General features: G+C 47.2%; 5 protein-coding genes across 5 annotated transcripts; 1 reads left to right on the top strand and 4 right to left on the bottom strand.

The window, feature by feature from the left end:
* Positions 1 to 3,201: 3,201 nt before the first annotated feature.
* On the bottom strand, positions 3,202 to 6,096 carry V8C40DRAFT_256865 (prion-inhibition and propagation domain-containing protein). Its single transcript, XM_083218360.1, has one exon. The coding sequence runs from the start codon at positions 5,479 to 5,481 to the stop codon at positions 3,223 to 3,225; it is 2,259 nt and encodes a 752-aa protein (XP_083068234.1). The 5' UTR covers positions 5,482 to 6,096; the 3' UTR covers positions 3,202 to 3,222.
* A 693-nt stretch (positions 6,097 to 6,789) lies between these two features.
* V8C40DRAFT_120254 (lipid-binding SYLF domain-containing protein) lies at positions 6,790 to 9,212 on the top strand. Its single transcript, XM_083210929.1, has 2 exons — positions 6,790 to 7,137; positions 7,383 to 9,212. Exons 1-2 carry the CDS (start codon positions 6,933 to 6,935, stop codon positions 8,990 to 8,992), a joined length of 1,815 nt encoding a protein of 604 aa, XP_083068233.1. The 5' UTR covers positions 6,790 to 6,932; the 3' UTR covers positions 8,993 to 9,212.
* A 138-nt stretch (positions 9,213 to 9,350) lies between these two features.
* Positions 9,351 to 10,923, bottom strand: V8C40DRAFT_256861 (2EXR domain-containing protein). Its single transcript, XM_083218359.1, has one exon. It carries the CDS (start codon positions 10,539 to 10,541, stop codon positions 9,432 to 9,434), a length of 1,110 nt encoding a protein of 369 aa, XP_083068232.1. The 5' UTR covers positions 10,542 to 10,923; the 3' UTR covers positions 9,351 to 9,431.
* Positions 10,924 to 11,252: 329 nt separating this feature from the next.
* Positions 11,253 to 14,809, bottom strand: V8C40DRAFT_283429 (uncharacterized protein). Its single transcript, XM_083221946.1, has 3 exons — positions 13,775 to 14,809; positions 13,630 to 13,705; positions 11,253 to 13,579 (listed from the first exon to the last, which is right to left on the bottom strand). Exons 1-3 carry the CDS (start codon positions 14,715 to 14,717, stop codon positions 11,416 to 11,418), a joined length of 3,183 nt encoding a protein of 1,060 aa, XP_083068231.1. The 5' UTR covers positions 14,718 to 14,809; the 3' UTR covers positions 11,253 to 11,415.
* Positions 14,810 to 16,584: 1,775 nt separating this feature from the next.
* V8C40DRAFT_120234 (bZIP transcription factor) lies at positions 16,585 to 18,368 on the bottom strand. The gene is made up of 2 exons (XM_083210928.1): positions 18,209 to 18,368; positions 16,585 to 18,149 (listed from the first exon to the last, which is right to left on the bottom strand). Exons 1-2 carry the CDS (start codon positions 18,242 to 18,244, stop codon positions 16,914 to 16,916), a joined length of 1,272 nt encoding a protein of 423 aa, XP_083068230.1. The 5' UTR covers positions 18,245 to 18,368; the 3' UTR covers positions 16,585 to 16,913.
* Between the last annotated feature and the right edge of the window lie 2,787 nt (positions 18,369 to 21,155).

Raw genomic sequence — 21,155 nt, 5'->3', positions numbered from 1 at the left:
AAAAGTAGATTCCTAAGAAAGCCAGCAGAAAAGTGGCATCGGGCCGAGCAAGCCATCCCGCCTTCCAATTTCAGCGTAGAGGGTCAAACTAAAGCCACCAGACGGACGCGCCGCAAGCTGTATCCGGAAAACATACTGTGACGTGAATGAAGCCTTGAAAGGTACGGAGCGCTGTAAGCAATATGGACACGGAAAAATGAGCACCACGTCTCGGGTATCCGGCAAGCGGTTGCATTGAGAGTTCGTACTACATGCTGCTTCAGTAGGGACAGAGCCCCGCAGAGAGCGATGGAGTCTGGTGTCTTTGGTGGGAATAATAATAGATGATGGTGAGAAGCAGCGGCCGTCAACTATGGACCTCGAAAGGGCCAAGTTTTGGCGTTTCTACAATATTATGACTCTAGTCCGACAATTGAAGCCATCACAACCTCGGGTGGTGAGAATTACCAAGGCTTCTCAGGAGATGCATACTACTCAGCTGCCAAACCAGCGCCCATTCTTGTGTGAAGCAGGAGATTGATATAAGGGGTTGAGCCAGTGGAGTTTCTCCTGCGCCCCCCGCTCTAGTTTCCGAGGCTAAACGAAGCCACAAGTCAGACAGACAGCCATCCGGGACGAGGCGACGGCAACTCTCTGCTATTCCTGCTAGAAGCTCATAAAGCGGTCACGATCAGCATAAAAGAATAGTAAGAAAATAGAATATCTTTGGTGGAAATAAATGGTGTCTTGTGATGAACTGCTGCAGTCTTGAATTCTAAATTCCAGTGCTTATCCAGAGCTGGCAGCGGGCGCTCTCCAATTGGTTACTAGCGGTGCTGCTAAGAGGCAAGTAAAACGCCGGATGGTTGGATTTGCGATCTCACCACTCCGTGTTCTATTATCGGAAACATCACGAGCTTTGGTCCCCTTTTGGTTTAATTATGGAATCATCCTTCAGTCATAACCGATGCATTCCTCGGTATAATAGTAAGTGCCGGGTTGTATATTCTTAGAAGACGGATTGTCTCAGCCCTATTTCTCTTCTATTCTGGGAATGATGAATTGTTCCCACATAAAGGATCATAACTACTTGAATCGAAACCCAAACTAATAAAGCAGTGAAATAAGCATAAATCAATTTCGCCCAAGTCGCCGGAGCAGCTGAATCCACGGCACACAAAAAGAGTGTTACTACTGGTAAGGTAGCACCATATGTATGGTAACATTGTGTCTCCTTACCGGGCACTTAACAACTGGGTAATGTACTTATGACCACCGTACGACAGTTAATAACCATTCTTGTCTCTACAATGGCCGACCCGAATACTTCTTACTGCTCTATTGTATAATTAACATCATCTTAATTTAACCAGCATATGCTATGTTTGTTACCTTCCTCGCACCAACCATTATACCCAGTAGCCAAGAACTTCTGACGTAGTATTAGCACGCCTTGTCTATCAAACCCTGTACTTTCCCAGGCTTCTCACTTTTCTACAGAGCGATTTCATAACTCATCAGTTATCTCTCGACTCGGAATTGTTGACATCCGCTCGTGACTTGTTCTCTTCTTTCCTCTTGGTTTGGTCGCATCTGGTAAAGTCCACCCCCAGCCAGAAGCACAGGTATTCGGAACAACACTAGCTTTCTCTAGTAAAATCATTCGTAATATTTTATATGTTGCTTTCTTGTACGTTCCATACAGGGTTCACAAACTTACTCTTTTGGAAGGTCCTGAACCCCGGGCTGAGAAGCACTAGGATGGCGGACAAGCGTTGTAGTATCAAGGAAATGGACACAGGTCTCCCCGATCATGCAACTATACTTTCGGAACTGAACGTGGTTGGTTGTAAAAGAAACAGTAATCATTTTATGGTTGCCTATTCTCTCTTCACCTCCCCGAAAATGCAACCCCAAAAGCAACCTTTTAATTCCTCACCATGAGCCATCCCACTTACACGAGTTACAACGATCTCACACCACCTTGTATGGGCGCGGACCCGTAATCGTAGTTTGTTACCATGTATCATGTCTCACAACTCCAGACATTTGCGTCATACGACTCCCAGCGCATTGATTAGGCATATGGTAAGCATGAGCCTGAATTATTACTTCCATAATATGTTCTTTGGATTGCATATAACTCAATCAACATGACACAAACACACTGCGCGGCCATTAGTTACAGGCTACAGTCGACCCCTAATTCAGCTTACTCTATCCTCCATATCTACTGCTACAACGGCAAGCCCTTGACAGTCCCCACGCGTCACTGATGGAACATAATCTAGCTTCCTCACAAAGTATGGAAATGGAGCCCTTAACGACGACTTTCCGTAATCAGTGACCGGTGAATGCGTACCTGTTAATACTACATGGCTAGACAAAGATGGATAATGAGTGAACCCTTGTAATTTGCCTGATATGGATCGATGGAGGGGTCCATGTGGAGATGGTTGTTAGTACGATTACACAAACGGCAAGTCAGTAAGGCGTACGGAGTACAGAGTAAATAGTGCATTTTACATTTTACAGAGCCAAGACCGGCTAAAAAGGCCGCCATCCGATTTATCGCTCTTTACCATACAGAGTTTGTCTGTGCTCCGATTCTAGTTGATGTTGCCAACGATAACACGATCCGCTGCCTCCCTAGATGGCGCAGTTTTAATCTGCTCGTGTAAGCATTAGCCAAAGAATGGCATCATACTTTCAATCCCACTTGCCAATTGCGGAGGAGACAACATTTCATAGCTTCCCTTTTGAGCATCCGGGCATTGACTCCTGTTGCTGCGACGGGATTTCGGGCTTTATGGAATGACTTGAAGCAACCGGGAGTTGGGCGATAATACGAGATCTATCGTCACATCAACCCTGCATAGATCGTCGCTCTTGGCACATCGACACGCTGAGGGCCGCTATCCCGAGAGCAACGTCTTGGCAGTGTTGCCTACGTTCCTGTACTAGGGCCCGCTGACCGCAACGGTTAGTCCATGGATTAACGTCGTATGCTGATGTTCGGTGTATTTCTAGAGTCTCCCGCTCCGATTTGACGATTTGCCGAAAGATCAGCCTTTACCAGACCGACTCACACGTGGCAGGGAACGTGTGCTGTGCAGTGCTTCAGGTACTGGCTTGGTGGTTTATCCTAGAACGCAACGGATGTTCAAGTGTATGGCAATATCCTCGATGATATAAGACAAATAAACAAATAAATAAACGTATGGCAATATTCACAGACGGGAACTAAGCTTGACAGCCCTCCAGGTCGGCTACAATTCTGGCACAAAGCTCCCTCTCGCTCGCTTTCGCCACTTCGTCGTCACTGCTGTTAATCATGAGACAGCTGAGAACAACATCCGCATATTTGTCTCCACATGCCCATCTGAGGCGATCAAGGTACTCTCGACAAATCCATCGTCTTCGCTCGTAATGATCCTCTTCGTCGTAATCGGAGTTTATGTGCCTTCGCTGATTATGATCGTCTTCGTCATAATCGGGTACACGTCTTCGATTAACAACAATCTCTTCGTAATAATCGCGCCTGTTATACTCTGGGCGTGTGTCTTCGTAGTTCTTCAATTTCTCCCACAACCCAACTTCAAGCAGAAGAATACCGAGCGAGTATACGTCATATGCGTGGCGATAGAGGCGCTTTGGATCTGCGTGTTTCGCAGGATGTTGATAGTAGTCAAGCGTGAAGCCACTGATGTTTGTCTCTTTCGTCTGCTCCTTCACGGGTACCTTCCGTAGCGTGTCGCGACCGTATATGGCGCCATCCCGAGGAATTCCAGATCTACGTCTCAGTTGTGCTCTCTCATCCATCGGGTCACGCCACACGTCGACGGTGGTTTCCATATTATTGTGGCTCCTGGAGGGTTTATTTTCACTGGGTTGTTCTGTTGCTGAGGAAGTCGTTCGGATAATAATGTCGTCTGGCCGTGAGAAGATGTAACCCATCAGAATAGGCTTTGAGACATCGATCTCAAATTTGACCTCGTATCGATCTTCCTGGAGCGCATTCGCATGTTCGGGAAAGAACATCACTGAGTCCGCGCGTATGTTCTTGTGCAGCCAGCCACTAGAGTGAAGCAGGCAAACGGCATGCACAAGCTTTCTAGCCAGCTCAAAACGCGCACCGAGTGTAGATCGGATACCTTGTTGCCGCTTGGTTCCAAGCAGGGATTCCAGCGACACTGGCGCGCGAAGCTTCAGGTTTTCCGCAGGCCGATCGCGACTCTGAACGCCAATCGTGCCGGGGAGTCTGTAGAGAATGCTGCAATGACCTTTGTGTTCGCCTTCTGTGTGGTCTATCATACCGGCGATATCCAAACCATATACGCTTTTCATATTATTCGCACCTTGAAAAGTGTTGACGAAGTTCTTGATGAGAGTGCGAAGCTTTGGATCGGCTGGTCTGACCGCCACTATCTCTTTGTCACTTTCAGATTCGTCGCTATCGTATTGTTGATGGGTCTGGTTGATGTCAACCCTGCCGTAATGGCTGTTCATCGGGTTATCCATTGGAAATGATGCCAAGAAGCGCGACCGGTTTCGACGACGCTTTAATCTTTGTCTCTGCTCTGGAGTGAGTTCCAGCGGCGGTCCGCGATAGTCTCGCATTTCCACGTAAACGACCTGTCCTTCAAATAGGGCGAGTCCTTTTCCCAAATACCGCATCTCGCGTTGCTCTTCTTCAACGCTGGTGAGAGTGCTGTCATCTGCGTGCATCCTATCTCTATTTTGATTAACCGATGCTTTCAAAGTGGCCGCCGAAGCTAGCAATTCGTAACCTTCCCGCACTGAAGACTGTTCATCGCCTTCTGCAAGCTGAGTTGCAAGGCTTGAAGTCCACTTCAGGCGTGTTGGCGACTCTTCCCTGGCTAAACATTCCATAGTGAGATATATGTTCATTGACTCGAATGCGTTTTCGGGGCAAAGGCGATAGAGCGAATCGCTGTGAGATCTCAAGTCGGCAATAAGTTTTTTGAAGTTGTCCTTGTCTTTCAATGACCATTTAAATTTATTAAGCAGAGAGAGACGACTCCTGACTTCACTGATCACAGGCTTGGCATCCTCAGTTGTAGTGCCCGAGATGACCAATTGGACGTTATTCATCAACTGTGACCCATCTTGGATAACCTGGGTTGACTGAAGCCGGACACCATATCGCTTGGTGAGTTTATCTTGATCGGATAGTGTATCTGCAAGGGCAGAAAGAGTCTTGAAGACGCCTTCGGCCTTGAATCGGTTGCTCGAGAGATACTCATGAAGTTTGGTTCGCTTTCGTCTGGTGGGATCGGAATGTTCTGGTTCGCTGCTGCCCTCGTTGTGAATTTGCCAATAGAAGCCCCATGCTTTGAGAATTGACTGCTGAATCTCCAATTCGCGCAGGTGAGCTGAAGATTCGGCCTCTGCGGCTCTCACAGTGGTGAAGAAGTTGTAACAGTCTCGACATGTGGTGTAGAGATCCACGATACCGATAGCAAGGCCGGTAATATCCATGATAGTGACAAAATAGGAATAACACGTGTGATGCTAGTCAACATGGGAATAGTTGAGCCACAGTGGAATATGAACAATTTAGATGAAGTCGAGATCTTCATCTACGAGTTTTATCAGTGACAAGGCATCTTGATGCATTTAGGTGGGATTCCGCCTGATAGGCAACAAGGCTGTGTTGGCTGTGCTAAGAGTGATTGGTAAAGTTGATTGGCCTGCCTATTCGCAATGTAATATGTGTTTTCCGCTTCATATTAGCACGCAGGAATGCGCGTGTTCTTGGCCTGAGGAGCGACGTCCGCATAGTGAGCGCTTTCTACCGCAACCTCGCCGAAACCAAAGGCGATTGGCCTGTATGCAATATATGCGTTCTGCCTCATATAGAAACACATAAATGCGCGTGTTTCCGGCCTAAGCAGACATCGACACCGTGGTGCTTCCTGCCGCTGCCTTGCGGAGCCTACAGAAGATGCCCCGCGGTGGACTTTGCTTCTGATCCATCGAAGCCTTATGCTAAACGCTGCCCACTAGAGGAACTAAGAGAAATTTTGTTATTTAAAAAAAAACATAGATGACCAGCTCGAAGAAGCCACTTGGATCTCTTGCTTAATACACATACATTGGCAATTAGGGTATGTGTATTAAGCTAGAGACCCAAGAAGCCTCTTCGAGCTAGTCATCTATGCTGCCGCGTCTCATCGCGAAGATGCGTGCTTTAGTCCGAATGTACAGCAACAGGAGTCTGTCATCCTGGACAAGCTGCTCGACTCTCCGGGTACTACACAATAGTGGTCGGGATGTAAAAATAAAAACATAATAGAAAAAAAAAGATGGTATACAATTGCAATCAATACCATATACCCAAGTGTTTCTGAGCGCAAAAAAGATTCAACAGAATTCCTCTCAGATGTCGCGCGTCCGAGAAAAGTGGAGTGACGACGTCATCCTCCAGGGCGTCGGTTTTGACAGACAAGGTTAAAAAGAAGGAAACGGACCGCTTATAAACAGACAAAATCGCCCTGCAAGTATGCAACAAATGCAGGGCATTGATAAGTGATTACACAGCCGGGTGCCTAAGCAACTCCGGGTTCTCGCTCGTATGTTCCGGCGGGTTGCAAAGCCTTGGTTATGAATTCTCGAAGTATCCAAGTTAATTGGCGTTGCTCAGCTCTTTGCGGCAACGCCGACTGATCCGTTCTCATCCGTAGTGATGCGTCACCCGCCAGTTAGCAGCTGTGGCGGCCATCGGGAGGAGCGGAAGTCCACCGGTAGCGTCATGTTGGATGATAGTATAAAGTGCGGGACATCACCTGCGCCACTGCGCAATGTCTTATAATTGGCAGCCGTGGACCTGAAGCTGTCGAAGCGTTGATTAATCGCTCTTCCAGTTCCAGCTCTAGAGTAGCTACCTCGACAACTTCCTTTCTGTTTTGCCAACTCTCCGAGCGACCAAAATGCAAAAGGTGACATCTAAGCTGCCGTCCTGGGACACCACCAAGACCACAAGCAAGAAGGGCTTTGACAAGGTCTGGGGTTGGGCGGATAAGCTCGGAGCACCTGTGAATCGGCTTTCCAATCGCATTGGCAGCGAAGCGTTTTGGCCTACGACGCTGGACAAGGAAAGCGACAAGGCCGCAAGGATTCTAAGATCATTTTGCAGTACGTATTGATTTCTTGTTAGATGGATTTGTTCTGTAGGCGGGCGAAAAACATGATGCTTCTTCAAGTACACCATGTCAATGCCTGGTTCAGTTGCTTCCTCTTTTTTAACATTATCCCATTTCCATCCCATTTCCAATCCAGCAATCCCAATCCAGCAATCCCAATCCATCCATTCAATTCGGGGCCCATGTTTCCATTTAACCGCAATGTATTCGAATGAAAGCTTACAAGATAATTTGTAGAGGATGGCTTCTATACCGAAGAAGAGCGACCGGCTGATGATGCCGGCCCGAAGCGGAAGCAACGAGTTATCAAGAAGATTCCTCAAAAAGTAATAGAGAATGCTGTTGGTCTCGCCATCTTCACAACCATGCGCACCGGATTGTGGATATCCGGAGCTGGCGGTTCTGGAGTCCTAGTTGCCCGACAGGAAGATGGATCATGGTCACCCCCCTCGGGCATTTTGCTCCACACAGCCGGTTTGGGATTCCTTGTCGGTGTTGATATTTACGACTGCGTGCTGGTAATCAACAATCCCAAGGCTCTTGAAGCTTTTACCAAGATCCGGGCCACTCTCGGTGGAGAGATCAGTGCAGTCGCCGGACCTGTCGGCATGGGTGGAGTTCTCGAAAACGACGGCAAGTGGAAACAAGCAAACAGGCCGGTGTTCACATACCTCAAATCCCGTGGCTTCTACGCAGGTGTCCAGGTCGACGGTACGGTCGTGATTGAGCGCACTGACGAAAATGCCCGCTTTTATGGAGAGACGATAGGTGTTTCCGACATTTTGGCTGGAAAAGTTCGACATCGACCTCCGGAGCTTAAAATGCTGATGGAGACGTTAAAGGCCGCTGAAGGTCGATCTGATGTTGACGAAGAGCTCATGGAGGAGCTCGAAGGACAGCCAGCACCAGGTGACGTCAATGTCGAGGCTCCCAGCGATGGAAAACTATTCGGCATTCCCGAACCTGACGATCCAGATCCCTATGGCTTCTTAGCGCTACAAAAGGAGGGACTGGATATCGTGGAAGCTGGCACTCGCTCGAGACCATCGAGCCGCCAGTTCGAATACCATCCAAGCCCAACTAGTCCAGTCTACGCCAAGTTTCACAGTCGAAATAGCAGCATGGAAACATCAGAAAATAGAAACAACCGCGATAGCTATACATCATCTCGCCTGAGATGGAGCTCTGATCGACACTACGAGTCGTCCGATGCTGGCACACAAACAGACGAAGTCATAACTCCAATTACGAGCCCCGTCATCAACGGCTTTGGGCACTCAAACCTTTACGATGAGAACGGCGACTTTTACAACGCGGTCAACGATAGTCCCTGGAGTTCAAAGGGCCGCAAAAACAGCATACACCGCGACTGGGGGAGAGACGACAGCCTTACCTTTTTCAGCGAAGACGATGAGAAATCAGAAGCTGCGTTCTTGTCTCCCTCCGATCTACGATCACAGTCCATCAGCGCTCCTCCAGTTGATGCTGTAGTCACTCCCGCCCGTGTGCCACCACCCCTGCCACCGAGGAATATCTCCCGCCCTCTCAAACCTGAGTTTGAGGAAGTAGATCTGAAGGCCGTCGAAGTTGCGAGCCACGAGGAAGCTCTCTCGTCCGCTCCCCATTCGGAATTTACCGCCAAAGAGACAGAAGGCAGCATCAGTGAAGCAACGTCGGTTTCACCTAGAGAAACACCACTTGGAAAGGAGGACGAGCACTTTGCTTTGCCACACGAAACTTCCAATACTCTCTTCGACTCTGATTCACACTCGCTCGAGATCAACGCTCGGGACGAGGGTGAAAGATTCCACAGCCTCCCTGGCAGTCCTCGCAAGTCTGGTGAATAAGCGTCAAAACTGCTTGTGGTATGGTCCTCTAAGGCATGAGCGGGGCAGCTTCGAACGATATCGATGTGATAGAGGGATTGGATAACGAAGATTTGACATCATCTTTAGATGAATGAATAGCATATGTTACACATGCTTGCAGCATGTATCTCCTTTTGTATTTAAACCTCTTTTACTCTGGCGTCACGGTGGCTTTTGGCGAATCTCGCGGTACATAAGTGACAAATTGAAATTGGAGTTTCCGTTTAGTCTGATTCATTATAATCATCAATGAAGTGCGGATACGAAAGAAACATCCTCGTATTTTGGGAATTGTTCAAATGAAGGTTTTCGTGAAGCCCAATCCCATGTACAGGTCTAAAGTCTTATCAAAACTGTATTAAATAGCTTCTTTCAATAGAAAAGACGCTCTGTATTATATATGTAGATAGTCCATCCCTCACGGCTTGACAATTCCAATATTTTTCAGCTCGTCTCGCCATTCGGTTGCACATAGCAATTTGTAGTTAACCTCAAACTTGGGTGCCCATTCCAACAGCTCTCTCTTTGTGTGGCCATGAACACCACAGCCAGGCAGATTTAACGGACATTCTTCATCGTCATCCATGCGGTTATTAAATAGGTATTCCGTATATTCCCACCAAAATTCTGTTATCGCTTCCACTGCATTCGGCTCTCTGAGTTCATGCCAAAGCAGAGATAGCAAGAACGTCTTGTACCGAATGAGTGGTCGTATACTCGGCGATAACGCGATAGGATGCCGCAATCTTGCATCGGTTAGAAACGGATTGTTTAGAACTAACTCTGGAGGTATATCATGGATATCTGCAGCAATCCGCTGTACATCAACTGCCAACATCTCGAGTACTGGTAAACTGTAAGGGATATCGCCGCCGCTCCCCTCAGAAGCCAGAGGTTCGGGCTTCCGTTTCTCGTCAGGCCCCAAAGCCATGATGGTCAGCGTTTGTAAGTTTGGCAATTGTCGAATGGAAATAGCATTTGCGAAACCTGTGAGGTCTCCCGGAATTTCGCATAGGGCGAGGTTCCGTATTCGGCTTCGGTCGAGGGCGATAAACCCGTCCAGGGATTGGTCGCCGTTGTCAGCCAGTCGCGGATCTAGGAAAACATCCGAAGGAATTCCATTCGGGGGCCATCCGTCAAAGACGGCAAAGATATCAGTGTCATAGCTGATGAAAGGAGTATCGAAGCGAATAGTGATATTTGACGCATGGAAAAGGCGGGAAGGCTGGAAAAAGTGCGGTTTCCAAAGATCTCGGGCTTCGCGACATGCGTGAAGCAGTGGGAATATCGCATGTTTCTTGGGCTGCACAATATATCGATAATTGTAGCGTTGAAGAGGGTCCTTTTCTTCCACTATGGCACTTGTTCTAGTACCAATAGCGCGATAATGGTGTCGATACCATCGAGCAGCTGGAGGTAGTATCCCAATCACCCGAGTAGGCCTTGGTACGGATTCCCATATCTTGAACCGTAGCTCTGCTGGCAAACGGGAAAATAGCGTGAACTCGGCAGCCGGTTCCTCCATCATGGCTGGTTCATATGGCAAGCCTGGGTCAACCGTGACAACGCCAATGGTCGAAGTCCTTTGGAAATACTCTGCGCTGTGCAAAGAGCAATTCGTACTCCACAAACATATATGTCTTCTAGATTTTTAAAAGGAATCGTCCAGGTCAGTGACACTCCAAATCTTGCCCAAAGTAAACCCAGACCCCTCGTTGTGGGGGTTTCTGCAGTCCGCGGCCCAACGCCTTTTTAATTGGCTCTTCTCTTCCCGTTTACCGGTAAAGCACAGACTCAGGAGGTGATGCACTGCTGAATAACGCTTTCCTCTGCTTGTCTTATTGGCATATGCAGTCGTCGTTGGAGGCTGGTACGTGGCTCGCTCTAATACGCTCCCTTACTCAACCTTGTCACTGCTAAGGTATGCGAAGTAGAAACCGGCGAGATTCGCAATTTGTATTAAGGGGGAACAGAAAACAAATGACGTAATTACTGATATGTACAGAGTAGGGTGATGGAATGATCTCTGAGCGGACCATGGATCGAGGCGGTGGGGTTCCCCAACAATGGCTAAATAGAGCCTATTTTTGGAAAATGACATTTTCCATTCAAAGTATGAGAAAGACGTAGATTACGGAGGATGGTATTCCGTAGAACCTAATGGGCCAATGAACGACATTGAGCAAGTGATAACAAAGTGGCATTGGCAATTGGCACAAAGCGATGCTTGCACATGTCGATTACATGTCTGTGGAGGCCCATATTCTGCTAGACAGATGCAACACATTTTCAATCGAATGCTTCCCATTATGGCATCTTTACTCAAACTAACAGAGCTAACTTATTCTAAGCAAGAGAATTTCTAGACCTTGAACCTTCCCTTGCTTCCATATCTATTGGCATTAGTAGTCCCACTGATTACACCAGTTTTTGATCAACTCCTCGTCGATCGGCCCGAGCTTCCTCATGGTCTGACTATGTGCCACAGTCCTGTTGACATCAAAGTAAATGTGGCCGATACCTGCCTTCCCTTGCTCATCCATGCCCTTGTATGTGTCAAGAAGCTTGATTCCTGGATTTTTCTCCACCTCCTCTGCTGTCGCATCGATAGCACTGGCTTCGAGAGCACGAATCCACTCATCAAACGGAACGAGAGACTTGATCCTTTCTCCGTAGTAATTTTTGAGAATTTTAGCAATCTCAGCCCAGCTCGTAGCCGTCGGGTTGACTCCATGGAAGTATCCTGAGATGTTTGACAGAGGAATCTTCTGGTTGATGCCAGCGACGTCCAAAACCAATCCCGCAATGTCTTCCACCGGTGTCCAATCCACAACATCTTGAGGACCCAGACTGGCCGGCAGCATCCCCATATGGACTGAGCTGGCGATTAGACTTGGTATAAATTCTTGGGGGTTCCAGGTGCCTTCTTTGGTTCGCGCACCGGCGATTTGGCCGACCCGAATTATGGCGGCGGGGACCCCGGATTGCTCAACGGCGGCATCTAAAATAGAGCTTGCAGCAAATTTCGATTGCCCATAACCCATCTTTGGCAATGTCACGTCATCGAGGCGATGCTCAGGAATTGGCTCTGGCTTTGTCCACCCCTGGACAGTACCAATACTTGAGATGAAAACGATTGGAACTTTTTTGGCTGCCTTATTAGAGAACTCGACCAACTGGCGAACTCCCAAAATGTAGGGCTTAAATGAGTTGACGCTGATGTTGAAGTTGACTGGCCATGCATTGTGTACAATGCGATCTGCCGTGGCTAGGATATCTTCGTACTTGGCCTGATCGAGGTTGAAGTACGGCTTGGACAAATCGACGCCGAGGAACTCGACTTTGGAAAAGTCGGTGCTCAACCCTCTAGCAGCACTGTAGGCGGGCTGGCGGGAGCGTCCTCCATCTTGGCCGCGGTTGAAGGCAATTACCTTGGCAACCCGAGGGTTCTCAATCAGACGGTCAAGCATGTAGGCACCAAGTGATCCCGTAGTACCGGTAACGATGACTGTTTGTGCTTCATCCAGAGGAAGCAGTTGATCCATGTTTGGAGGCGGCAGGTCCGCAGTGTACTCTGAAATGATTTCAACCATGTCACTGATCTCTTTCGCAGACGTATCGTCATCGTTTTGGCCAATGATGATGGTCGAGAATAAATGATTGGCTAGCCCGCTTATTGTTGGATTTGCGTAGATGACTCTGGCAGCAACAGCATCCCTGCCAGACTTTATACCAGCGAATTCCAGGGCTGAGCGCAGAGTTTTTGAAAGAGTAAGAACCTGCATTGAATCAACACCGAGGCTGAAGATATCAGACTCGGATTCAATTCCGGATATGCCAGTCATGGATTCGACAATGTCCACTATGGACTGCGTTAGAGACTCTGGGCTAGAAATATCTAGCGGCGCAATCGCATCCTTTATTTCGATCGCCTCGTCCGTCTGCGCATACAATCTGTCGATAAAGTCTTTGTAAAGCCTTACAGTCGCCATTCGTTGCATCGTACCTTTGGGTGATAATGCAAATGGTATTGTGGGATCTGAGATGGCAATCATATCACGAGTAATTCTTCCGTGAGCCACGGTGACCTTGTTAATCTCTTCGACGATGCTCCACACACTGTTGATGAGAGCTTCTTCGGCTGCTTCGTCTTGTGGGTGTTCATACGGCTCCAAGATCAAAGCGGGCTGGAACCGTTGCTGCCCTACTACAAGGGCGAGCTTGATAGCGGGATGGCCCACAACAGCGGCCTCGATTGTAACGGGATTGAGCTTCTCGCCTGTAGAGAAAACGATAACGTTATCCGTGCGGCCATGGTAGAGCCAATGGTTTGGCTTTGTTGGATGCTTCTTATACATGTCGCCTGTAGACCATTCCGTCTTGTCCGGGAAAGTGTAAAAGAGGACTTTTCGCCCTGGTTCCCCAATCTGTTCGCGGCGAATAAACATCTCGTAAACATCGTCGTCGGCTATTAAACGAAACTCAGCACCCATTTCTTCAGCATTGATGACGATCCATTGCCATAATGTGGGATCAGCTTGGTGGTGAATCAGATAAGGTGCAATCCTAGACACGTTAGCTATACTTTTACAATTCTTTGGTGCGTTTTAGCTTACTCGGTCGAAGATATAATATTGACGAGCCTAACGCCTCTTCTAACAAGTGCATCTCCTATCAGAGGGGCAAGATTGCCTATTCATCTACCATTAGTTGGGGTCACAAGAATGAGAAAGTGGAAGAACTCAGGTTTTTTTTTCTTACCTCCGCCAAAACCAGTGCTCTTTAGATTAGCTAGGAGCTGAACGTGCTCATCATTCACACTCATGTCCTCGATAATTGAGGGGGGTAGTACTGCGGAATCAGCCTGCGAGTGGACCAGGCATTCTGCCACTAGATCTGCACTCAGAGGACGATTCGGCACCCCTAGAACTATCGGAACGCCGTGGTAAATGCCAAAGATTACCATGCAAGCAACTCCGGCCATGTGAAATGTGGGCATGGGCGAAAATAACTTTGAGCTGTTGGTACCCCACCAGCTCCAGATTGAAGGAGCACCATCCAGATAAGATGCCTCTTGTAGGCCATCAACGATCGCAAGGCTTCCTTGGCGAACAGTCACAGGCTTTGGAATGCCTGTAGAGCCACTCGTATGCGCAACAACCATGGGGTGCCATCTTGCTTCTTCAAACGGCGTGTTGTATGGTACATGAGGAGCTGTTGATTCGATCCAAACGCTCCAATCGGGGGCTGCAGTTGCTGGCATAGGATATGACTGAAGCCATGATTCTATGGTGTGTTGCATGGACGCATCATACATGATCCGTGTGCATTCTGTGGCTTTGAAAAGCGAAATTTGAGCCTCAAGACTGTTGCGAGGCGAAATGAATAGGGCTTTATGATGAGCTTTTATGCAGGCAAGCATGATGATGACATATCGTACATCGCTTGGTCCGATATAAGCTACCGTGGGAAAAGAGTCCGTCTGCGAAATATTTTCTGGGGCCTGTTGAAGTAGCTCACTAGCCACGTGGTTCACAGCATTTGATACATCTTTGAATGTGATGGGGCGATAGCCATCTTCGAGATTGCTGGAGACCGGTTGATAGATGAAAACTCGTTGAGGATCGGAGGCTGCATAACCATCAACGATGTTGACTAAAAGTCGTTGTCCGGACTGGGACTTTGAACTGATATGTCCGCCCATATCTACTGATCAAGTGTGGCTGCAAATCTGGTGATCAAAGCCGATGTGTAGTTGTAAATCCGATGATCAAAGCTGATGTGTAGTTGTTGTAGAGATTGTGAGTGTCGTATTATAAGATGATTTTTCGAGGTATTCTAGCTAAAGCGAGCACCACCATTTATATCATTTTTGCCAGTCGCAGTGTCTTAACATTCTAGAAGCAGACGACGACGACGTCACAAGGTAACCTCGCCGCCCCCAGCTGTTCTTCTGCGCCCTGCACCGTTACAGTCTCGCGAATCGGTGGCCCGAAAGTGCCCCAGCTGGAGCCATATTTCCTCTTTCAGGGATGAACGTCAAGTGGATCATGTCGCCCCCCCTTTATCGGCATGGTATATGGAAGGTACCCGATCCCGAGGATAGGGCCTTATTTCTGTCCGTGATAGGTTACATACACTAGTAGAAGAAATGTTGAGCTCTTACAACTACTGGAGGGCAAAATGTACACATCACGATACGGGTTGAACTTCTCTGTCAGCACCCGCCACGACCTCCGAGTCCGGAATTAGCTCATCTAACTCTCCAATTATTATTACTATGTCAGGTAATGACCAAAGGGTTAGTGTACGTGACACTTATCGCCCAGTTTCAACTTCATACTTTAGTGTACATGTTCCATCAGGTGGCTTCATTGGACCACATTATCATGTTCTGCGACTTTCATCGGAACACTATGATGCCGATTCTCCCGACTCATCTTGTTGAGAGTCATTCATGAATGGCTGCTCAAAGTAGTCATCTGGAGGTTGTTTGAGACATGTTATGTCATTTACCTAGCTGAGAGAACATTTCTATGTAACGCCGTTAATAGTGTTACCTGCGGCCGAGAAGCCGAGTAGGAATTCTTTTAGTTTCTTCCCATGTCCCTACTAGGAGCGGGAGGGCTGGGACGGGATCACCGCGGTGGCGTATGCAAAGAAAAGCCTCCAAAAGCTGGCCATTTACCACAGTAACATTCTGCCTTACAAGACAGAAACCCCCACTCGTGATGCTACTGGTACGATCAGGACACATCCTTGGCATCTACAAAGTCAGGTACATCATTGGCCGTTACACATGCACGCGATCGCCTCATCGCCGTTTTAGGTCGTGTGGCTGCGGACCAAGAGAGCTACCCGCACGCTATCCCCCAAAACACGCATATCGGCGTTAACATATAGCACGGCAGGTAAATGCCGGGCTATGTCCGGAGTACGGAGTAATACGAAATGTTCCTTACGCGTTTGGCAGCGGACAAGACCGAGTCACATTGAGAGAAAAAATGACGTCCCAATACGTACAAAGCACGGAGCTGTTTACGGCGAGCATCAGCTTCGATTCAGCACTTCGTGATCCACTTGCGTCTCGGAGCGGCGCTTTTTTGACAGCCGGCACTCCGCCGCATCAAAACGCTAATACTTTCCAAAGAATGTCCTCACAGGGGCAGCTCAGGGATATTTTCGGCTCCTAAGACACATAGTAAACGAATTACACACAAGCCAAATAAGAATACCCGCTTTAGCCCCGTTCCAGGAGTCCAAGCTCGTAATACTAGGACAAGTAGTGTTTCCTTGCTCAATTATTTTGTCTGTAAAGGCTCCTGAAGCATTGCTGGGCTTGTACCTCCGCTATCCATGGACTCCACGGGTGTAAGAGCCGAGTCCGCGTGTTGAGGCATTACACTGCTACATTGATCCCACGTCGTATTTCCCTTCTGGGCTACGGATGATGTGCCGTGCGCCCGATCGAAGTGAGTCCGAGAGAATATACAGGGTCACATCGCTTCTTATCTGACCCGAGGAAAAGTTTCTTTATCGGGAAATGATATGCTGAGTTTATTATGGCTTAAGGAAGCTATTCCCTCGAGCATCACATTTTTGAATGACACAACGAACGTTGTCCTTTCGCATAATATCGAAATGGGAGAAAGGCTGCCAATATTTTGGAGAGCTTGACTGCTATTCTACCGCTTAATAATGCGAAAAATATTCTGACACCAAGGATTCATAAACGTCAGATGATCCATTACAATACCGGACTCCAGGCAAGACGCGCTGTCTCAATTCTTCTGCAACCTATTACAGAGTATATCCAAGAGATTTCTCCATCTCAAGCACGAAGCGCTTGTGAACGCAATAGAAACCTAGAGTGTCCTACACCAGGCTTCACTGTTAATATTTATTGTATAGGAATTCCGGATATGGCCGCGTATATAAGCGATTTCACTGCTTGCTGAGGATATCCAGGGCCAATTGATAAGCAGACTGATATATTAGCTAGGCCCTGAAGGAGGATGGATATCGGGATGCCTCTTTGTCCGTTTTCTTGGAGGGTGGGAAAAGCCTGCGTGTGGGTTTCTTTTCCATGGTCCCCTTCCTTCGATAAATTGCCCATGAGAGAATTAAAGTTGAATGCCTGCAGGGCCGGCACTCTCCGCCATGCGGACTCCGAGTGTGATGTCGAATAACTCTGTGATATGGATGTATTTGTGTTTAACAGGCCAGAACCATGTTCCGTCAAAGGATTGAATCCATCATAGGTTTCTGGATTGTGAAGAAGACTTGACGAGTTGGAGAACTCGAGGATGTCGTCTTGCCAGTTAACTATTCCGACATCATGAAGCAATACGACCACATCCTCTACACTGAGATAAGTTTCGCTCGTTGGAACACCGGGGTAGTTCCGTGCTTGCTTTAAGCGGGAAGCCAAAGACTGACCTGGACCAAGCCACCATTGGAATTCTGAAAGAATATCGTCGCGATTTCGAAAAGATAGTGTGAGTCCAAATATCCGAAAACCTAGGTCCGTAGCGTGCCCAAAGTTCCCTCTCAGAGCATCATATCCAGAAGACAGTGTCGTATGAAGAAGACGTGATCCAATAGAAGAAGGTTCCCCATTGATCGCGAACTCCAGAGCAAAGTAGGATGGCGAAATCAAGATCCGGTTGTCGGGTGGTTGTGGGTAAGCATTTTGGTCGAGTTGTTGATGGGTAGAGGTAGACTCGCTTCCGAAGTGGATAGTATTTTTGCCCTTGACTAGGTTGCCTTGTACAGCATTCGCCATTATTAAATCCATGTGATCGTCCAATGGCATTGCTTCCGTCGCGTTTGGAATATCCAGATCTTCTTCTGGAGCTTGATCCACATCTCCTGATCCAGATCGTTGACTCTCCCCGTCCACAACTTTTGCTACATGACGGAATTCTTTTATAGCGTTTAAAACTTCAGTGCTAAGGTCTGTGTCCTTTGGAATTACCCCGGACCCGATAAGGGAACTGGTCAAGTCCGTGAACACTGTGCAAGCGCGCTGGGCTGCAACTTGTAGGTCCTGTGCTCGCTTTTGCGAAGAATCGAATTTCTCTTTGTGCCGTTTCCGATATGCTTGTTGTGCAATGCGGCTTCGTATCCGCCGTGACTATGAAAGAAAATCAACAGCTGATTCTATTTTAAGCTTGAGAGCAAACGTTTCTGTACATTCGCGGTCCTTTGTTCTTCCGCAGACGACATCATAAGGCTTCAGCTCACTATTGCACACAGATGGTCTGAAGGTGGTGATAGATTCGGTTCAATTTGGTGATTTCGTTTCTCACTTTTACTACCACGGGCATATCCACGTTGCGCCCTCCGACATGATGTGGAAAGCCAAGGTCTTTGTAAATGACCGGGCGAGACAGAGAAGAACGAGACTGGTTAGTTTGATTTGTAATGAAATTTATTAATCGTCTCAATTTGGGTTTAGCATCCAGCATCCCGCTCCACACAATCAATGTCAGCGCATGTCATACCCTTGCCCGCCGGCATCAATAACGTTATCATCCCGATAGTAAAAGAAAAGAAAAGGTCTAGGCCGGGACCAAAATTTATAAATATATATTGCCATACTGAAAGAATTGATGCAGCAGCTCGCCTTTTACAAAAATTTTGAAAGAAAACTAGTTGGGAGGGGATTGATCTAAGATGGCCCGCCATGTTCAATTTCTTGCAAATTGAAGCGTATGAAAGAGCGCTGAGTTTAAAGGTTACGTATCTCAAAAAGTCGTACAACATGCGGCATGTTTGTGAGCGATTTGGCAGGCTCCAAAAAAGCCTCGATGGCCAGTGCTGATTGAAAGGAACTATGGCTCGGATACATCGATTAATAACGTCAAATGCATCGAGCACCTAGGGTAATAAAAGACAGTGAAGATTAATAATAGACTGACTATATGAGGCACAATGGGGCATTTGGCACTCGGCATTGAAAAACAACACGCGAATGCTTCCATTAAACTCAACAGAGATATTATACCAGCCCAGGGTATAGAGTGAAGAGTACGGAGGAGAATTTAAATCTTATCACTCTTTAAAGACGAAGTTACTCTATCAATGGTTGTATGGGGATCGATCACAATCGCATCAATAAGCGTAATACTCATTAGATCCTTTAATAACGACTAGAGTGAGCGTTATTGATGAGTTCATTAGTGAACTGTATTCAATCATTAAATAGTGAATATGCGAGAAACTAAGACTAACATCATATAGGACTGTATCATCAGTAAGTAGAGTTTGCCTACATTGGCAGCCATGTACTGACATATTATTAGCTCTCTTTGCTGAAAAGGGACAGTAACCATGAAGGTATCTGTCCAAGCCGAATACAAGGGATTAGTAGTCAATATTATATATAAGGGCTCTCTGCTCGACTAGAGTCTTGTAGGGGTTCAAGCTAGTTGGTCATATATTGCAACACTTTCATAGGAATCGGAGTTTGTATGGCGATGTTCATATTTCTGGTGGTTGCGTGTATAAAATATCGCATACCGGGGGGATAGTTTTCTCGATCAAAGCAAATTAACCAATGAATGATCGTGGGGAATTTCAGAAAAGCTGGTAGTTCTTGAGGGGAAGGTAGAGACAATACTTGAACTAAGTCTCCTGGTGGTAATGGTCAAGCTGTGGGTCGAAAGTTATGATGCCAGGAGGGTGCTTGTCGTCAAGCACTCGGGTGCATACTTGAGAGTAATGAAACAACTCTTGTCATGGAGAGAGAGCTGATATTATGTCTGTTAACGTACGTGGCAGTTCGCTATCAAAAACTGCGATCTCACGAGTTGTGGGCTCTGCAGATGACGGTAAGTTTCTATTTTAGCCACCAATGACCATCGCAGTAAGTAATCACGATGAAAGCCTCATCAGTCTATGAGATGGAGCGGTCCAAGCTCACTTGGTACCGAGTTGCTTGCCATGTCATTCTTCCCGAGTGCTTTGGTGGAGATACTACAAGTACACTGCTACTTGTCTGCGTAACCTGTTTTTCCTTTCTTGGGCAGTTACTGATGCAGCGGAGTAATTCAGAGCCGCTTACTATGGTTACATGTATTACATAGTTGGATAATTGTGAATGGTTGACCGTTGACCTGCAAATGCATGGCGGGATGATCTGCAGAGCTCTTACCACAGTGTATGCTGTGATTTCCTCCAATCACGTCGAAGAATCTCGATGCGCTGTTCACGCAGGACTCCTTTCTCTTCATTTTGTGTATATGCTGATCCATCGGCCCCTATGTGACAAGCGTTTCCTTATGTCTACTTCTACATTGCTGGGACAGAATAAAACCGGTGCTACATACATAGATACTGATGGCGGCTCGAATGGATCAGCCAAGTTGATGCCAGCGCTATTTACTCCCACATTTCATCGCAGCATGTTATGTGCTTTTTTCTCCCTAATGCTGAGCTGTAATCCATACTTGTTTTTCTGTTACGGGATATGCATGGCTTATTTCAGAATGGATACCCTATCATCCGACTAAACGCATAATTATGTATTCCTTTATTTTTCCCATATGTCGTATTTGCTACCAATGTGTAATCATGAGAAGTTCGTATTTTTAAACCCCTTGCATGCATTGATCAGGAGACAGATTAAGCCACAATACTCCTTCACCGCAATAAATCCTGTATTTTAATCTGTATACCACACTATATCGAAGGGAGCAGCTCAAAACATGGCCGGAAAAATAGAGATCCGCATTTTCTGAAAGCTGAGTTCTGGAGCTACAGGCGAAGCAGATCCCGCATCAAGCCTAGACTAAGGGGAAAAGGCTCGGTATACAGATTGGAGAAATCATGTCCATGTGCTTCCCCAAGACGCCAAGAGATGAATCCAATAGTTTGGTCTTGATCTTTCGCGGGGTAGTTTTTACAAGCTGACTATTGGCCGTCTTCAGATTTCCTACCCATGCCACTGTCTTGGCCTTCTTGGCCTTCGATGTGGGGATCTGACATCCACAAGAAACAGAGTAGCGGGGCGCCCGAATGGTTTGCCGTCAGCAATCGATGTTAAGAAATAACACGGGGGATTCTAGAATGCATTCCAAAGTGATGATACCAGGTCCTGCCCTTTACTGTTCGACCTGGACGTCCAAATAGATGGATC

This window comes from Trichoderma camerunense (genome assembly GCF_050948025.1).
Source record: "Trichoderma camerunense strain CBS 138272 chromosome Unknown V8C40scaffold_23, whole genome shotgun sequence".
Taxonomy (NCBI): Eukaryota; Fungi; Ascomycota; class Sordariomycetes; order Hypocreales; family Hypocreaceae; genus Trichoderma; species Trichoderma camerunense.
This window is presented reverse-complemented; position numbering and strand designations above follow the sequence as displayed.